General features: G+C 47.2%; 1 protein-coding gene and 1 long non-coding RNA gene across 2 annotated transcripts; one reads left to right on the top strand and one right to left on the bottom strand.

The window, feature by feature from the left end:
• Positions 1-190: 190 nt before the first annotated feature.
• On the bottom strand, positions 191-6,900 carry LOC102393738. Its single transcript, XR_006542952.2, has 2 exons — positions 5,215-6,900; positions 191-2,098 (listed from the first exon to the last, which is right to left on the bottom strand). It is a non-coding gene; the product is annotated as an uncharacterized LOC102393738 (long non-coding RNA).
• A 196-nt stretch (positions 6,901-7,096) lies between these two features.
• LOC102392353 (dehydrogenase/reductase SDR family member 4) lies at positions 7,097-19,444 on the top strand. Its single transcript, XM_006043180.4, has 8 exons — positions 7,097-7,372; positions 9,210-9,387; positions 13,838-13,939; positions 16,277-16,347; positions 16,439-16,490; positions 16,784-16,918; positions 17,360-17,415; positions 18,882-19,444. Exons 1-8 carry the CDS (start codon positions 7,242-7,244, stop codon positions 18,994-18,996), a joined length of 840 nt encoding a protein of 279 aa, XP_006043242.1. The 5' UTR covers positions 7,097-7,241; the 3' UTR covers positions 18,997-19,444.
• Positions 19,445-20,097: the final 653 nt, after the last annotated feature.

Consider the following 20,097-nt stretch of genomic DNA (forward strand, 5'->3'; position numbering starts at 1 on the left):
CTGATTCCTAAAATGCCGATATTCACTCTTGCCACTTTCTGTTCCTGTGCGAACAGGAAAGACCTGCGGCATGTGAACAGGAGATGGCAAGAGTGAACATCGACATTTTAAGAAAAAACAAACAAGCCGATGAAAGTGGACAAAGGACATGAACAAGCAGTTTACGAAACAAGAAACACCAATATCTATAAACATATGAAAAAATAACCTTTAATAAAGAAATATAAATCAAAAAGTTTTTTCACCTCGATTGGCAAAAATTTAAATGTTTGGTGAAACTGAGTGCTATGAGGATGTGATGAAAGGGACGCTATCACACAGAATTGCCTTCTCAGGAAGGGACCCAGAGGCTGGAAAAGGGCACAGCTTTTCTGGAGGGCAATTGGCAATTTCTCTCAGAAAGTCAAAGAAACATAATCTTTGCACTGTGGCTTCAACTATTTATTTGGGCCCAGTATAAAGAAGTTCTCCCAGCCAAGTGAACAAACATACTATTGCAACATCATATATATTAAAGCCATAGTCCACTGAAGCGGACTTCAATAGATAACTGATAAATCATCCAGATAATGAAACCAGGAATGAGGATGAAGTATGACCTGCTGGTCAAAGATCTCCAACACATGTCAAACAAGCATGCATTGACATACACAAATAAGGACACATAAAAAAAGATGGACACAAAATAAGGTCTATCGTCTAGTTAACAGTGTTGAACCAATGCCAGTGTCCTGGTGTTTACATGGTATGACTGATGTCAAGAAGTCACCCTGGGGGAAGTTGGGCAAAGGGTACACGGGAACTCTATGTATTACTTTTGAGTTTATAATTACCATGAAACTGTAATTACTTCAAAATCAAAAGTTAAAAAAAAAAAAGGTGGAGAAAGTGTGTAGCATATGATTATACAAAGTTTCAAAAGGTAAGAACAATCCCTTTGTCATTAAATTCAAGATGAGTGAGGAAAGCTTATGTAAACAGAGGACAATCCCACCCACCCCTTCACTCCTGAGGGTTTGCTTTCAACAGAATAATAAATTAATCTTAAAGTTCCCCTACTTCCTCTGCAGAGATTAAAGAGTGCATGCTGCTCAAGAATTTGATCTGGCCCAACAAAGAGAAAGCCCTCAGAAGTAGACTGCTCTGTCATTTTGGCAAGGTTTGTGACCGGCCTTATTCATTTCATACTAGAGGCCTCTTTCAATGCTCTAAAAGCAGGACAGGGTAACTGAAACTGCTTTGCATAATAATGGCAAATGTTATCTCCAGAGAGGGCAGGCTGGAACCTCTAGGGAAATGTTTCCCTTTCTTTTGTGGATTCAGCTGCATTGTCCCTAGGAACTTCTGTCGGTTCTTGGAAGATTGTGTGTGTGTGTGTTCAGTTGATCCAGAAATTTACAGGAACATGAAATATTTCAGAAGAGGCCAGGGAACATTTCTTCATCTCACACCAGCAGAGAGATCTCAGGGAAATACATAGAGCTCCAGGGCTGGTCTTGCACTATTGTGCTGGCCTGATATGGCCAAAGCCCGCCCTGCTGTTTTCTCCTCAGTCCCTCATAGAAAAATTCAGACTGGCAGGAACCACAGTTACAGAGGATTCTTGCTTCAGAGTGCCCTGCTGCTCAGACAGTGGGGGAAGGACAGATTCTCTGGGAGAAGACCCCCTGTGTGTTGGGAATGGGGTCTTGCACTGCAAAGATTATGAAGGAAAGAAACTGTGAGTACCCAACAAAGCAGATACCTCAATGGAATTAGGAGTCCAGAGGATTTAGTCAGAGTAACATCCGTGAAAGAAAGGGGAGGAAGCAGGATCAAGAAGGAGGAGCTGTGAGACACTGAGATGCAGATCTGACAAACGCCAGACCTACAGGAAGCTCCAAAGCAAAGAGCCCCTTAGATGAACCCCGTGTTAGGCACAGAAATGGCAAGGTCGTTGCGTCACCGTTCTGTCCAGGCACTGGCTGAGGCCATGCTTGGAAGGAGTTAACTGCCAGCTGGTGACTGCTAATCATACTCCCCACAGCAAAAGTGAGTCCTTTCTAGAAGAAGGATCTGAACAGTATCTGCATCTCCACGCCTGCCACAGGGACTGTCTCTGAAAGAGGAAAAGGGGAAATCACAATTTTGAGAACAGGGCTAAGAATTTGGATGTGCTCATAAAACACTCAATGTGAAGTCATATTAGGCATCCTATTTGGGGGGTTGTCCCCCTATATTGTATTCCAGGTGGCACTAGTGATAAAGAACCAGCCTGCCAATGCAGGAGACATAAGCAAGGATACCCCACCCCTTCCCAAACGCAGCAGAAGAAAGCAATCCTGGGCATAAGGGAAAAGAGAAGCCAAGGCCTGTCTTACATATATATATATAATATATATATTATATATATATATATATATTATATATATATAAGATCCTCTGAAGGAGGGCATAGCAACCCACTCAAGTATTCTTGCCCAGAGAATCCCCATGGACAGAGGAGCCTGGCAGGCTACATAGTCCATGGGGTCGAAAAGCGTCGGACATGACTGAGAAGACTTAGCATACAAGCATACTTGCATATATTTATTTATTTTGCATATATTTATTTACTTATCTGGCTGCTACAGGTCTTAGTTGCAGCCTGCAGGATCTTTAGTTGTGGCATTCAAACTCTTAGCAGCCTGAGGTATCTAGTTCCCCTGACCAGGATCAAACCCAGGCACCCTGCATTGGGAGCACAGAGTCTTAGTCACTGGTTCACCAAGGAAAGTCCCCAGTGTCTGGCTGTAAAAACCTCTGCATGCTGCTGTGCAGAGTTCCTGAAAAGAACCTGAACGAACACTGGGTGGATGATTTCCATACAGTGTCTACAAATCACTGCCTAAATATAGGGCAATAGGTGGAAAATTTTGAAAAACAAGAAGTTGAATGAACTATGCATTAGAGTCATGAGATTCTAAATGGAGCGATATCTCACAAAGTTAATAATCCATTACCTGTGAATAGGCAAAGACTGTGTCAGTCTCTGGCACCTACAGATAGATTCACTGTTTTTGTTTTTTTCTGTTGTCTTGGTTGGTTGATTAATTGATTGGTTTGGGGTTGTTGTTGTTTTTTAGCAAATTTATTGCCAACATTTAAAAATCAAACATTTCAGGATTTCCCTGGTGATCCAGTGGCTAAAACTCTGTGCTCCCAGTACAAGGGTCCTGGGTTCAGTTCCTGGTCAGGAAACTGACTCCACATGCCACAACTGAAGATCGAAGATCCCCTGTGCTGCAGCTAAGACCTGGTGCAGCCAAATAAACAAATACATATTTTTTAATCAAATATTTCATATTAAAACCCAGATTCCTACCTTCTGTTTCCAGTTCCTAAAATCTGCAATCCTGGATTGGCCTTGTCAATTACAAACATGAGGGAGACCAGGTGTGCCCCAGGTCTGCAAGCAGCAGGTTGGGGGAGCCACCAATCCCATGGGTTCCCAGGCACTGAGACCAAGGTATGCTGCCTCTTATCGCCCTAAGCTTACACCATCAACCACAGTTTAAACCATTCTACACAGAATATATAAAAGGACAGAGCAGCAGGTAAATTCAGTTTAGAAAAAGTTTCATCAGAACTGATTAAATCTCTTTTAAGGTCATTTGACCATAGTCATCAATTGAAGACGTTTGACCCAGGATAAAATATACATATTTGTACCAAATACAATATATATATATATATACACACATACATCCAAGGCTGTTCATTGTAGCAGTGTTTGAAACAGCAAAACACTGGAACCTATTTAAATGTTCATCGGTGGGAGACTGGCTAAATAAATTATGGAATATCCACACAATGGAATATCTTACAGCTATTTTTAAAAGGGAGAGACAGAATAAAGGGGACTATTGTGAACTACTCAGAACAATCGCCAAGAATGTATTTTAAGAAATGAAAGACAGAAGTGGGGGAAAAGAAGAAAGAAGAGAAACAAGCAATTTGAAGGACATTATGTGTAGTGCCATTCCATTCATGGGAAACGTTTAAGGGGAAAATATGCATGTAAATGCCTAGGAAATTTCTAGAAGGATACACAAGACTAAGAGCTATAGGGGGAGCAGATAAAAGAAGCATAGGGAAGAATTTATTTTTTACTTTTCACTCTATAACCTTGTGTCTCTTTTAAAAATTGTGAACATATGTTATTTTTGTAACTTAAAAAATAGATATTTCAATGATTTGAACAAAAATGCATTGATGCAAAAAATAAAATTCCAATTTAGAGAAAATTAATTTCCAAGAAAACTCATTCTCTAACGTCAAAAAAATTAAGAGTAGCTATTCAACCCTGACAGCAGGTCAGGTTGTCATGACTCATTTTGATTTCACATATGGAAATAAAACTGCCTACTTCACTGGATTAGACATATTCAATAAAAATTATAAAAAGCACCCAACAGTTGCCAGCACTTAGTAAGTGTTCAATAAAAGTCACTGTTATCACACAGTCCTCCCACACCACACAAGCCTGACTTGTGTCAGGGATGATGAGTCAATGACCAAAATGGAATAGCTATAGCAAGATGCAGGACTTGAATTCCACCCCAGGTGAACTTCCTTCCGGACTACAGTCAGCCTTTGAGGAAGATGAGAGTGCAGTCCTCAATCACAGAGGCATCTCCTCAAGATCTGCAGATGGTCCCACCTCTATATAAGAACAACCCCATTACCTATTAAAATCCCCACTTAAAAGAGACTCCTACACATATATGTATTTTCCCCCCAAATTTCCTACCCTCTTCTCCAACAAACCATCTTGATGAGTAGTAGAAGCTGAAGACTCTCACCCTTTTTGCTTTCCTTCTACATTTTTCTGTTCACAGATTACCCCCCCTAATATCTCCGGCATTCTCTGGAGGCTAAATATACCTTCCGCCCAGACAAGGAGGCTATGTGCTGTTTGTGAGCTCCCAGGCCAGAATTCTCCTTTCCCCAAACCCTTTGCTCTTTGAGAAGGCTTCTCTTGTTGCAGAGCGTGGGCTCTAGAGCATGTACACTCGGTGGTTGTGGCACAAGGGCTTAGTCACCCCGAGGCTTGTGGTATCTTAAGGCAGATTCTTAACCACTGGACCACCAGAGAAGGCCCTCAAACCTTTTGCTCTTTGGGGTGTGACCTCCCTCAGCCTCCACACACCCCCCACCCCCTGCTAACCTCAACTCCTGGATTTGGCTGCTCACCTCTGGACAGGAAGTGAAGAGAGATCAAATATGACTTACAGGCCTGTCCCTTTGAGCCAATGCCCTGAGAGGCTCTGCGTCAGTCCTAAATCCCCTCCCCCAGCCCCACAGGCAGGTGGCAAGCCCTGGGAAGGGTTCCCACAGTGCATTAGCTCTGAACAGGTCAGGAGGAAGAGGAGTGTCATGCTATCCAGCCTCTGTTGTCAATAATTCATGAGGTTCAGACTGAGGGGCACCAGTCAGAGTCAGTTTTCCCCGCACATGGGGAAAATTAGACTCAAGCTCTCTTATCTCATCGGGATATGCTGAATATCACAGCTGTGTAACATCTCGATTGAGGAATAAACTATAAATCCAGTGCATGCTTGTTATATCATTCACTACTCATACACTTTTAGATGCTGAAATCTTTTTGGCTGCTCAGCTGACTTACACATATACTACCTGAACCTTTAGCAAGTATGAATTCTGTTAAATAGCAATCCCCGGAACTGAATTTCACAGACCGGGATTCTCTCTCCTCTAATTGTAGGGATTGACATCAGGTTGCCAGACTGGTGATTTCACCAACTAACAACCCTTTTCTTAACCTACCCATCTGCTTTCATCACCTTCTCTTAACAGAAAGACTAACACCAAAAAAAAAAAAAAAAGAGCAAAAGCATATCCCAGAATAAAGGACTATCTGTTAAGTTAAATAAGCTTAGCTTTATGAAACACTGTATATTCTTTTTATTTTTTGCCTTGAACTAATGAAAACTTTGCCTTGGATCTATACAGATTCTCAGTCTGGCATTTGGAGGCCACAGGGTTAAACCAATTCAGATGCTGACACTGGGTCTGTCGGGGCCTTTCTTCAGTGTATCATAAGCCATCCAGATTTATTAATTCTCCCAGAAACCCAGGAGGGAGATCATTTCAGCCCACTTGGCAGAAGTAGGGGCTGAAGTCTCGGATACAGAATTTATAGCTGGAGAGGACCTTATCTATTATCTACCCCAGTACCCTCAGCTTACAGATGGAGAGCCTGGCTTGTGGCAGCAATAATAATTACTCTATGGTGGCAATAATTACTATGTGTTTAGTAGTTCAAAGTTTATAAAATGCTTTTGCATTCAACAAATATTTATTGAACTAGGATGGAGGCTAAGACCTGGAGACACAGTGATTATGGAGAACTTGAGTGCTCCTGAGTGCTCTGAATTTCCACCACTGGTTAGGGGACACTCTAGCCTCCTTGCTACCACTTAGGCCTACAGAAGTCCTCTAGAGTGGAGGATATAAGAGATCCTGTCAGGTCAGGATCTTTAATTCTGCACACTGGTTACCCCTGGTAATCAGAGTCTGCCCTCCAGGCCTATGGGGATGGAGGAGAACTTGAGCCAGAGTGAAGGGCAGTGCGGGCCTAGCCCTGCTCCTCTCCATCAGGTGTCTCTCCTAGGCTCCTCCAGGCTCCCCTGAGACCCTCAGGAGGTGAGCTCCCTGGGGACCACGGGCCTCACCCCCATGAGCAATCTCAAAACACCTGCCCTCCTGGGGGCTGTCACAAACGTGGACCCAGACTTTCTTGGAAAACAAAACCCACCTTGAAGTTCTAGGAAGCAAAAGCAAACAGTTAAAGTCCCTTCTGCCCCAAAAACGGACGTGGGCAAGTAGATGTGGGAGGAGGAGCGGGAGGACAAGAAAGTCTACGAGCTCCCCAAGGTGGGGAGGGCCCTACAGGGAACCGGAACCGACAGTACCATCCCAAGCCGGGGCCGGCCCGGGCGAGCAGGGGATCTAGGGGCGCGGCGGCCACAAACGGCAGGGGGCGCTCTCGGCCACGGCCGGCTCCCCTGGCCAAGGGCCCGCGCGGAGCGGGACGAGCTGTCCTGATCTACGGCTTACCGGGAGCGGGGAGACGGGAGCCGGGAGCCGGAAGGGGAGCGGGCCGCCGAGCAGGAGGCGATTCACCCTTAGCCCTGCCCCTCGCCCTGCCCCACTGTCACCTCCCCTGGGCGGTGCAGAACCCTGAACCGCCCGGCTCCATGCTGAAGGTGAGACTGCCTTTGGGTGCCTGTGCGCGATCGTGGAAGTCGGTCCGGATGGCCAGCTGCGGGATGGCGCGCCGGAACCCGCTGGAGAATAAGGTGGCCCTAGTAACGGCCTCCACTGACGGGTGAGTGCCCGAGCCCGAGTCTCGGAGTACCCCGTTGTCTGCAAACAGGCACTACCCCTTGTCCTTGGCCTCCCGCGCCCTCTCTTCAATCCTCTCGTGTGGCCAGAGTTGACCCTGGAAGAAAGGCAGCACGTGGTTGGCCTGTAGCCCCCTTCGGATTGCGCTCCCCCCACCTTTGCAGTTAACAGCTCTCTTGTCACTGCCGCCTCTGGCCCGAGTCTGGCTGCCGCCTTGCTGCTGCCCCTCACCCCACCCCGTCTATCCTGTCTCCTGGGGTTCTGGGCCGCCCCAGTCAACTGGCTCCACCTAGAGTCTGGGAAGACCAGAGGCCAGAAGTCCAGGACAGTCCAGATTCCAAACACCCTATCCACTGCCTACACCGACTGTGGAAATGTTCCAGACACCCCACTGTGGCACCCCCAGGAGCCTCACAGAACTTTGCCCCTTCCCTAGAGGGGATACAAGTCATGTGTCCAGATTCTTGTTTAGTCCCGTGTATTGTGGCCTCCCTTGCCCAGCCTGTTTCTTACCAACCACTGTTAACTACCCTGTTTCTCATTCCCACAGACCCCTGCTAGATGCCAGCTCTTCACAAAGCTAGAATACATATAAATGGGGAAACCTAATGGCTAACAAGGAGAAGGCGATGACACCCCACTCCAGTACTTTTGCCTGGAAAATCCCATGGATGGAGGAGCCTGGTGGGCTGCAGTCCATGGGGTAGCAAAGAGTCGAACACGACTGAGCGACTTCACTTTCACTTCCCACTTTCATGTACTGGAGAAGGAAATGGCAACCCACTCCAGTGTTCTTGCCTGGAGAATCCCAGGGGTGGGGGAGTCTGGTGGGCTGCCGTCTATGGGGTCGCACAGAGTCGGACACGACTGAAGCGACTTAGCAGCAGCAGCAATGGCTAACAAGTGCAAAATGTGTGACCCTGGGGGCTTCCCTGGAGGTCCAGTGGCTAAGACTCCATGCTCTCAATGCAGGAGGCCCAGGTTCAATCCCTGGTCAGGGAACTAGATCCCACATGGACCAACCAAGACCCATATAGCCAGATAGATCATTTTTTTTTTTAATGTGTAACCCTTTCTCCTATGAATGTAAAAAATTTATGTTTGTAACCAGAGACCCCCAGTTTCATATGTACCCCAAAACATAACTCAGTCAGTTCAGTTCTGATGCTGGGAAAGATTGAAGGCAGGAGAAGGGGATGACAGAGGATGAGGTGGTTGGATGGCATCATCGACTCAAGGGACATGAGTTTGAGTAAACTCCGGGAGTTGGTGATGGACAGGAAAGCCTGGGTGCTGCAGTCCATGGGGTCACAAAGAGTCAGACATGACTGAGTGACTGAACTGAACTGACTGAACCAGAGACCCCGTTTCATATGTACCCCAAAACATAACTAACAATAGAATATTGAGATGATGTAGACTACTGTCCTAAGGAAACTATTTAGGGGTAGAGGCTTTTCTGAGAGAGACTCTCCAATCATGGAAATCACTGCTGCTTGCTATACCCCTAAGTCATTTCTCCCCTCAGTCCCTATAGGGTATGGAGCCTATGACCCATGGTGGATAACACCTGGGGAAAGTGTTATCACTTCCTGGGAACCTAGACTGAGGGCCAAAACCATAATAAAAAGAGTAAACCAGTGCCAAAAAGATGCTAAGCATGTCCATCTGTATGGTAATGGCTGTGCCATTAATCCTAACATGTGGAGGTCCTACAGAAAGAGCTGGAATTCAAAGCCCAGGCAGCCTGACTTAAGAGCCCATACTCTCACCCTCTTCCTGTACCGGGCTTTAAAGTCCTTATCTCTCTCTGCCCACAGGATCGGTTTTGCCATCGCCCGGCGTCTGGCCCAGGACGGGGCCCACGTGGTGGTCAGCAGCCGGAAGCAGCAGAATGTAGACCGGGCAGTGGCAACACTGAAAGGGGAGGGGCTGAGCGTCACGGGCACCGTGTGCCATGTAGGGAAGGCTGAGGACCGGGAGCGGCTGGTGGCCACGGTAAGCAGCAAGCATACGGGTCCAGAGCCATGAGATAGCGGAAGGGAGGCAGCCTGAGCTGGCCTTCCTGGACAACATGGGTGTGATCAAAACCAGCACTGTTCACTAAAATAAAATAGTGCATTCTGCATACCCACACCAGTCCACCAGCACATTTTCACGTGTGCCTTTCGGTTCTGTCTCCGAGAATCATCCCATCTCAGTCAGAGAACCAAAAAACACTCTACTGTTTCTACCCTGCATTGTGCCTTGGGGCACCCAAAAAACTCCAGCTGGTCCTGGTTCTCCAGTAGCTTCCAGTCTAATTGGGCAGATGAGAAGGGTAAATAGGCATTCCCACTATGAGCTAAGAAACAACCAATCCCCTGTTTTTCAGTTTATAAAGTTGAGTGCCCAGGAACCTATAGGAGGCAGCCCATTATGTTTCAACCACCCACTGTGTGCCATTCACTTTGTCTCAAGCCTTTCACAGGTTATCTCCAAACAACAACCCAAGCAAGGGCAGGACTATGCTCCCTGTTTAAAGAATGGTTCAGAAAGCTGGAGCAACACCCCAAGGTCCCACAACTAGTAAGGGAAGAGGTGTGAGCCAACCCAGACTTACCAGCTACCTGTGTGTTTGTGTTAGTCACTGACTTAGTCAGTTTAGTCACTGAGTCATGTCCAACTTTTGTGATCCCATGGACTGTAGCCCACCAGACTCCTCCATCTATGGAATTCTCCAGGCAAGAATACTGGAGTGCCTAGCCAGTCCCTTCTCCAGGGGATTTTCCTGACCCAGAGATCTAACCCGGGTCGCCTGCATTGCAGTCAGATTCTTTATCGTCTCAGCCACCAGGGAAGCCAAGCTACCTACAAACTACCAAGCATTTCCCTTCCAGGTCAGGCCTTAGGTGCCCTCTTGGACTTTAGTCTCAAAGAAAGTGGCTAAGCCAGTGTTGAGAGTTGGTTGGCACCAGTCTTGCAGGTAAACATCTTACAAAGGAGGCCACTCTTTCCTAGGCTCAGGGCACACCATTTATTTCTTGGAGTGGCAGGAAGAATCCACCCAAGGATGGGAAGCAAAAGATTGTGCTGACAGAATGAAAAGTGGTGGAAATAATTTGGGTAATCTTAGACAAGGAGGGCATGAAACGATTGTAGACAGTGGCATAGTAGACAGCATAAGTTATTCCATTTGTCAGGAGTCATTTGGCAGATGCTCAAATGTGCATTGGAGAGAGTCAACTGTGGGTCCAAGAAGGCCACCATGCCTGGCCACCTCTGCCATCTCTGCTGGACGGGAGCCTGAAAGCTTGATCCTCAGGGTGGGAGCCACCTGGGATCCTGGGCCAACTAGTGGCCATGTGAAATGTACGTGGCCACTTATTGTCAAAATCCTGCTGGGAAGGTGACTTTTGGACCCTCACTAGGTCCCCTTTGCCCATCCTGCAGCTCTGACCCAGAAGTGGGGTTTGAGCTAGACTTTGAGGAGTGGGTGGGACTAGGCAGATGGCATAGGGCCAGGATCCCAAATGATCCTGAAAAATGAGCAGATAGTCAAGGAAGGGAGGGTGGGGTGCTCTGTGAACCCACAGTGTGAGAGCAGAGGCTCAGGATCCCTGGTAGTAAATGGGTTGGGTGAGAAGGTTGGGGGACATGGACCTACCTCCATGGCCTTCCAAAGGAGTTTAGACATTCTTGGAGGAGATAAGAATCCACGCAAGATTTTGAGCGAGGTGGAAATAATTACTAAACAACAATAATCTGGCACTGGAAGGAAGGATATATTGGAGAAACGAAGACTCTGGGCAAGGACATTGGTGAGGAAGCTGACGCTGCCACTTGGGTCTAGACCAGTGGCAGGAAGACCAGAACAGATGTACCTAAGAGGTGTTTAGTGGAAACCAACCAAATTTTTCCCCCCTGGCTGGTGTCAAGAAATGGGACGAGGAGGGATGAATCAAAATTGACTCTCAAGTAGTTGAAAAGACCAGTGTCGAGTGGAGAACGATAGGATACTTGTTGGCAGTTTGAGATGAGTCCTGCCTATGGCCAGCCACTAGCCTGTGATGAGGGAAGCTGCTGCCCTGAGCATGGTTATTCCCCAGTGGCCTCCTAAGCTGCACCTTGAAGCCTCTCAAAGGCAGCATGAGCTGAAACCAGATCAGCCACTTCTCCACTTGATTCTACTTAAAAAAAAAAAAAATAGACCTGTCAGAGCACAGAGCAAGCAACTCTTAACCACTTCAGGGTAGCAATCACACAATTTAGAGCAAGCCTTAGAAGACACCTGGGTGGTCATAGCAAATTTGCCATTAATCTTCCATGGTTCTCTGTCTCTGTTCAGTCAAAAGCCAGCCTGCTCTCCTCTCCATGCTGATAGGCCTAGAAGGAGACTGGGACGGGATGCACAGACCAACTGGAAGAGCGCTCCAGGTGATTCTGCGGCAGTCCTCTGGCTCCCCACCCCTAACACATGGGTCCAACACGCATCACTTTCTGATGCATCCTGCATTTTCCTTGAGACTTACACAGAGCCGAGGCAGGTGACCTGGACACCAAAATTTAGACAGTGCAGGAGAGTACTGATACAGGTTTTGCAAAGATTATGTGATCTTAAAATGTGTTAAATTTACGTGTTGACAGCCCAGGCATCCCCCTCAGCAGTGTGGAAGCAACTGAGCTTAGCACCTAGTTAGCAAGAATAATTAGTTAAAAACGGGAGTTAGCAGATGGTACACATTGTTAATAACACCCCTGTGTGTGCCAAATCGGGAAGCACAAAGTTGATTGAGGGCCCATTTAGTGCCGTTTGCCCAAGGCATCAAAATTGCCAAGTCTGGGCAAATGTGAAGTCTGTTTGCCCAGTGGCAGAATGCTGGCAGAAAGACTGTTTGGCTATTCGTTACTCCAGCACATGCCTTCACCACCTACTTACAGTTTATTAAGGAGGTTAGCTGTTGGCTCTCTTGGTTTTCCCAGTTTAAATCTCAGTTTCTGCCTTGAATCTTCCATGCCTCCAGGCCAAAAAAATAAAAGCAGGAGGTGGGGGAGGGGAGAAAAAGGCATCATAACTGAGCATGGAACTGCTTTAAGCCCAGACTGGCGTCTCCTCCATCATGGCCCTCCTGGATAGCCAGTTTCATAGTGACCCCCAACGCACTTTTGGAGGACTCGTATGAATTAGCTCTGGGTTAGAAGAGTCAATTCTGCCACCACTAACTAGCCTTGTGCCCTGAGCATATCACCTCTCCAAAGACTCAATGACCAGAACTCCTCTTCTTAGCTGGTCCTGATATGTCATTACTGAGCTGTATGACCTTGAGAAATGAACTTCCCTGAACCCCAGTTTTATTACCTTCACCGTGAGGACATTGGGTGAGATGACCGCAAAGGCCCCTCCCAGTGGCAACTTTCTATGGGTCTATTTAAACTCATTTTTCCATTCAGGTACATGTGGACAGGCTGAGTTTGAGTAATGGTAACTCATTCAAGGGAAACTGGACAGTAAGCACTTGGAGAAATGGGGCTAGGATAAAAGAGGAAGGGTCTAGAAATGGATTTTGAGGCGAAAGCTGAGGCCATGAGAATAAAGGAGTTCCAAAAGGGAAAGTCAAAAGAGAAAGGATCAGTGACAGCCTTAGAAGAAGTGGGAGCAGGAAGAAGAGATTGCAAAAGAAATGAGACAACCTTAAGTGTTTTAGCAGTAGAGCTTGGGGCTTCCCTGGTGACTCAGTGGTAGAGAATCTGTCTGCCAATGCAAGAGATGCAGGTTCAATCCCCTGGAGAAGGAAATGGCAACCCATTCCAGTATTCTTACGTGGGAAACCCCACAGACGGAGGAGCCTGGCAGGTTACAGTCGTCAGAATTGTAAGAGCTGGACACTGTTTAGGGGCTAAACAACAGCAGAGCTTGGGGTGCTTTTGAAGAGAAAATGTTTTAAGGAAAAGAGTTCATTTTGACAACTGTCCTTAAGAAGGAACCCTTTACCAATATTGATAAATGCACCTCCCTTACTGTCCTGTATGAAAAGGCAAAAAGATAGGACACTGAAAGATGAACTCCCCAGGTCAGTAGGTGCCCAATATGCTACTGGAGATCAGTGGAGAAATAAGTCCAGAAGGAATGAAGGGATGGAGCCAAAGCAAAAACAACACCTGGTTGTGGATGTGACTGGTGATAGAAGCAAGGTCCGATGCTGTAAAGAGCAATATTGAATAGGAACCTGGAGTTGGGAAAGATTGAAGGCAGGAGGAGAAGGGGACAACAGAGGATGAGATGGTTAGATGGCATCACTGACTCAATGGACATGAGTTTGGGTGGACTCCAGGAGTTGGTGATGGACAGGGAGGCCTGGCGTGCTGAGGTTCATGGGGTCGCAAAGAGTCGGACACGACTGAGCGACTGAACTGAACTCAACTGAACTTACTGTGCTGTAGCCCTAATTCATATCTTCCTCCTCTCTAGGCTGTGAAGCTTCATGGCGGCGTGGACATCCTGATCTCCAACGCTGCCGTCAACCCTTTCTTTGGAAGCTTGATGGATGTCACCGAGGAGGTGTGGGACAAGGTAAGAAAGGATGAGAGCAGCAGGGGGTGGCCCTCAGAAGATGGCACACACTCAGTCTGCTTTTAGAATGCACTTGTCGAGTGCAGTGTAAATGTGAAGAATCTTTGCAATTTGCCACACACCTGCAGCACACCTGGTAAAGGGCGAATGAAGGTGGGGGGCTTCCTTTGTCCCTGTCTTTCTCTTTCATTTCTGCTTCTCCGCAATCTCGTTTTCATTGACTCCTTGCTAACTGTCTTCTGCTTCCCTCCCCCAGCTCTCTCCCCTCTACCACCGTGGGCTTATCCAAACTCTTCTTCCGGGTTTATTTCCAGCAGGCATGGCAGTTAATATGCCAATAACTAATACACTCAGACTTACACACCACCCTTCCCCCTCTCAGCTGCCAAAAACAAATGATTTTCATTAGTTGGAAAACTTTAATAGCTGCTAGTTAAGTGAAATATCAATTCTAGTGACATGAACTAAGTTGCCGATTTATGACATACAGCCTTTGAAAAAGACTTGCACTCTTTTTTAACTCCAATGTCAAGAACATCTGAGATCCAGATGTCTAAATTCAAGGAACAGAATATTGGTTTTCATGTGAGGGTGTATAATTACATTATATTTATAAGGTATATCACACATCTACATTCTTTAATTATAAAGCCTTAATTGAAAGATTTGTCTTTGTTTACTAAGGTTAATACTCCCACATGATTTGGAAATGCTAAATTTTTTATGATCTCCCATGGTTTTGCCTTTTACCCTGATGTCATCAATAATTTCTCAACACTGAAGTTTAAAGATACTAAAATATTCTAGTTTGTTTATCAGTGTTCCACAGACATAGAGACCAAAGTGCCAAAATGGTATTCAGTGAGTCAGTTTCTGATTGATATTCTTTAAAGCAGAGAAACATCTTTCATGAGCAGTCTGAATAGGGACCACATGAAAATCAGTTATAAACTGAGTAATTTTTCTTTCTAGTTGGCTTTTTTTTTAATATCATAATATATCAAATCTAAAAGCAGTGGTTGATCCTTGATTGAGCCCTGGACTTTTAAAATAAGGCCATTTGGGGGACAATTGGGGAAGATTTTTTATGGACAGTATATTAAGTAAAATCATGATTATCAATGTTAAATTTCTTGGGTGTGATAGTGAATGGTGGTGTGTAAGAACATTCTTGTTATTTGGAAATAATGCTAAAGCATTTAGGGCTACAGTATTATAATGTCTGCAACTTACCTTCCAAGGGTAAGGAAAAAGCTGCATAAGCACATAGTTAGGGCAAATGGCTGGAGAAGGCAATGGCACCCCACTCCAGCACTCTTGCCTGGAAAATCCCATGGACAGAGGAGCCTGATGGGCTGCAGTCCATGGGGTCACTAAGAGTTGGAGACAACTGAGCGACTTCACTTTCACTTTTCACTTTCATGCATCGGAGAAGGAAATGGCAACCCACTCCAGTGTTCTTGCCTGGAAAATCCCAGGGACGGGGGAGCCTGGTGGGCTGCCGTCTATGGGGTCGCACAGAGTCAGACACGACTGAAGCGACTTAGCAGCAGCAGCAGCAGCAGGGCAAATGGCACAAAATGTGAACAACTGGTGAATGTAGTTAAAGGATATCCAGATAGTCATTGTCCCTCTATTTCAACTTATCTGTAAGAGTGAAATTTTTCAAAATAAACAGTTACATGGGGGGAATGGGAGGGGACTATCCCAGCAGTGCCTGGAACAATGTAAACAAGGCTTATGCATTGGTTTTAAATTACAGATGTACAGTTTTGATTTTAGACTATGTCCAAGCTCCCCCAGTAGTGCCTCCTCATGATCCCATGTGCCAATAAGTATCCAGCCAGCCAGTCGATCCTGGAGGGCCAAGAGCATCTCCCTCCCTAACTCAGAAGCCAGAAAAGTGCTGGAACAACCCCAAGTGCCTGAGGTCAGGCCACATTTTCCCTGAGAATCACGGCTCACTCTAGGGCAGGTCCAGGAAGCCAGCCCAAATCCCAGGCTCTCGCTGGTTGGAAGACAGTCCAGCTCAAGTCCAAGAGAGTCTTGAGAGTTTAGATCCATTCTGGGTCAGATCAGACTTAGGAAACAAGATGAAGCAGGCTCCATTCTTTCTCACCCAAACCCCAAAATGGGTCATTCTCTAGCTGTCATTCTCAAAGCTCCCTCTCTTTGGGCCATGGTGTCTTCACTTATAAGCTCTGGGTAAATCATCTCTAGGACCTCTGCCAACCCTAACAAACAGATCCTGGGGACCCCACTCTAACTCTCCAACACCCTGCCTTCTGCAGCCTTCTGAAGACCCTCATGCTGTTCCCCCTCTTCTTTCTGTTGCAGATTCTGGACATCAACGTGAAGGCCACGGCCCTGCTGACAAAGGCAGTGGTGCCAGAGATGGCGAAACGAGGGTACAGGGAAGGAGGGGCCAGGGCGCGCTGGGCCCCTCGCAGGCCGCGGGCGTGGGTCCGTGACAGCAGGGTTATTCTGCTCTTTTTTCAGAGGCGGCTCGATAGTGATCGTGTCCTCTGTAGGAGCCTACAGCCCCTTTCCTGTAAGAACCCCCTTCTCTGCTACTTTTATCCTTTCCTCCATCCTGCACCTTCCATTCCTCCAGTCACCCTAGGAAGTGTGTGTCCCCTTTTGGAATCACACCACCTTCCAGCGAAATAGAGGCCTTGCCTCCACAAATGCTAACCTAGGGGCGGTTTTGCCATAAGACAGTTTTCTAACTGGGACCCTCTTTAACAAGAGATGCCCTATTACCAGTTGCCCGTTCTATCTTATGTTAAGAACCAAGAATGAGCTGGAGTTGAAGAGACTAACCCAATCCTCTCCTTTCCCCAGAGCCTGGGTCCTTACAATGTTTCTAAAACAGCCTTGCTGGGCCTCACTAAGAACCTGGCCATCGAACTGGCAGAGTGGAATATTCGGGTGAACTGCCTGGCGCCTGGACTCATCAAGACTAGCTTCAGCCGTATGGTGAGGAAGGGGAGTCCTGCATCCCACTGGGACTCTAAAGGGCATCTTCTCAATGGAGGAGCCCAGCTCCTGGGTTCTGAGCTCCCAACTACTTCCACCCCTGCCCTGGGCTTTTCCACCCTCCCGCTCCATACCGGCCATGTATCCAGACCAGATCCCCACACTATCCTTTCCCAAGGTGCACAGTGAAACTGAGGAATTCAGATGCCACTCAGGCCATTTGATATTTCCTTAAGTGGATGAGACCTGGGGCAACCCACCAAAATGCCTCCTTAGGACCTGAAGAGAATGGAGCAGAAGAGGGCAGTGGGTGGTGACTGGGAGCTGGGAAGGACTGGGAAATGAGGGGCACCTCTCCATCCTTCCTCTCAGTAGATGTGAGGGCGGGCGGTTTGTCCTTTCACGGTCCCTCACAGGAAGAGATTTTGCTTTTTCCTGCAGTTGTGGGAGGATCAGGCAAGACAGGAGAGCATAAAAGCAGCCATGCAGATCAAAAGGTAAGGCTGTCACAGGGGAGGGTGAGGAGGGATCAAGATGGAAAGGTCTGGTCCCTCGAAGCCCATAGCTTGCCGTCTGTCAGTCCCGCAGACAACACAGCCATCCTTTCCTTGCTTCAAACACACAGACTTCACAAGTTTGTGAACAGAGCGTCACTACAGTGGTGTGTACAGGGAGTCTGCCTCCTTGCAAAAACCAAACACAGAGGCAACCAGGTTTAGCAGAGCAGAGCCCTGGGGGAGGCCCTGACTCCTCTCTCCACCTGGGTGTTTGCCTCCACCTCTGGGTGTCCCTAAGGATCAGGAAACAAAACCAAAGTCAAAGCATGCTTTTTTAGTTTCCCTTGAATAAAAAGAGTCATGTTTCCAAAGTTCAGGTTGATAATCCTACAATTCAAATACAAAGATCCTACAATTCAAATAAAAGTCTCCAAACTTCCCTTGCCTAAGAAAACTAGCCTCTTCCCCCAAAAGGTCAGGCACCTTCATCTGGTTCCCTGTCCTCTAAGTTCTCTGCCTTTTTCCAGTCTCTGGCTTCTGGGAGCTCTCTTGTCTTTAGCTCCTCCACCTTGTCCCCTCAAGGACATGTACCAGCAATGCCTACTTGAGGAGGGAGATGCTCTCAAGTGCTCCCAAAGCCATTCTCATGTCAGGCATGAGCTGCAGGCCTAGTCCATTAATCGGTCAGGGCATTGTCATCCTTGAGCCACAGTGAATGATCTGGCTCCATGCTTTTCAGTCTTGGATGCACATTAGAATCAGCTGAGTAGTTGTGAAACCACAGATGCTCAAGCCTCACTCCCAGAGATTCTTTCTTAACTGGTCCAAGGCAGGACCTAGGCATCTTTAGTGGGGGAAGGGGAGGGAAGGAGAAGTTGAGCCTCTCAGATGACAACAGTGTGTAGCTAGGATGGAGAACCACTAATCCAGTCCTTCTAGGTTTGAAGTACCCACTCCACCCACCTCTAGAGTATTCTATGGCAGTTAGATTAAAATGTTCCCTAACTATGCAATAACTGATACAAACACTGAGAATTAGCACAATCTCACAAAATGACTTTGAGACAAAAATAGATTCCTGAAAAAGTTGTCTGTGAATTGAAGCTGTACAAATGGAATCATTTTAAACAAATCATTTACTATCTCACAGACTCTCTGATATTTGAATAGTATGCACACATGTGAAACAAATTCTTTGAAGAATGAAATAGCCAGGTTATCTATATAACTTTGGATTTTGGTGTCCTGAGTTCTCTAAAAAACAAAGTATCCCTATATTATATGAATATAATGTGTGGTGGTTTTTGCAGAGTACAGTATTAATGCTTCTATTGAATTATAACAGCTTATAATAATGGTAGCCCTATTTTATGGACAATTCACTGATCCTGAAAAATCACCTGATACTTTAGCAAATTCCATTCCCTGTTTGATTTTTACTCCCTTCCTTTTTCCCTGCTTCCCAGGATAGGCAAGCCAGAGGATTGTGCCGGCATCGTGTCTTTCCTGTGCTCTGAAGATGCCAGCTACATCACTGGGGAGACAGTGGTGGTAGCTGGAGGGACCCTATCCCACCTCTAAGGATGTGGAGAGCATCTACCAGGGCAGAGATTGGGCTCCAACTCCAGAGTCCTGTTCCTGAATCAATCAACTGGCTTTTCCCATCTCTGCCTAGCATACTGCTACCCTTACACCGTAACACCCCCCTGCCACACACACACACACACACACATACATACACACACAAATCAATTATGCCCTGTGAAAAGCTCCAGCATTCTCTGCTATCAAGGTGTGGTCTTAGGAGGATTCACGCTATTGCTGTAGCCTTGGACAAAGACATCCCTTGAGAGAACAGGGCAGGCCTGCTGAGAGGGCTTAGAGTACTGTGATAAAGAGCAACTAGTATTATTTCTGGGCATCAGGGAAATTTGAGGGAGATGGGACAGAAGGAACTGGGAGTGGAAGGAACTGAGTTGGAAATTAACAACTCGCAAATGAGGTGCAAATAAAACGCAGATGATCACAATGCTTTGAGTCAATGTGCTCATTTTTCAGTGTAGGGTGCATAGGTGTGATGGCCGAGCAGAGCGTAAGTCTGAGTGGACTGGATTCCCCTAGTATGTTCCCAGATGCTAAGTCTGGATCCTCCTAACCCTCCTCCTTGTCTCCAGGACCTGAGCGTAATGCTGAGGGTGGAGGTGTTTGCAGAGCTGCCAGCTGGGAGGAGGTGGCACGGGAATTCCTAGGTGCTACTCTGGGCTCACACCCGCGGGGATGGTGCCAAGAACATCGCAGGGATCACCGAGGCTGGGAAAGCGGGAAAGGAAGGTCGAACTTCCCCAGATGTGGCCAGGTCCTCTCCTAGCATCGCCCTTGGCCGCAAGTTCCTTCCTTCGAGGGTCAGCGAGGACGAGCCAGACGCGTCCCGAGCAAGCAGTGAAAAGGGAGGAGCCTGGCAAGGATGACCCCGCGAGGGGTACCCAGGCCCACAAACAAAAGAAATACGTTCTGCTGACGGTGCCCGAGGAGTGGATGACACGGAAAGTAAGGGCGCTGTGCCCCCGCCCGGGAGATAGCGCGGGCTCCAAGGCGACACGCACAGGGTGTCGCACGCGGGAGCCGGCGGGAGGGGTGGGCGCGAGCGCGCGCAGGGTCTCACGCGGCCAGGAGGCGCGGCGC

Source organism: Bubalus bubalis, chromosome 11 (genome assembly GCF_019923935.1).
Source record: "Bubalus bubalis isolate 160015118507 breed Murrah chromosome 11, NDDB_SH_1, whole genome shotgun sequence".
NCBI lineage: Eukaryota > Metazoa > Chordata > Mammalia > Artiodactyla > Bovidae > Bubalus > Bubalus bubalis.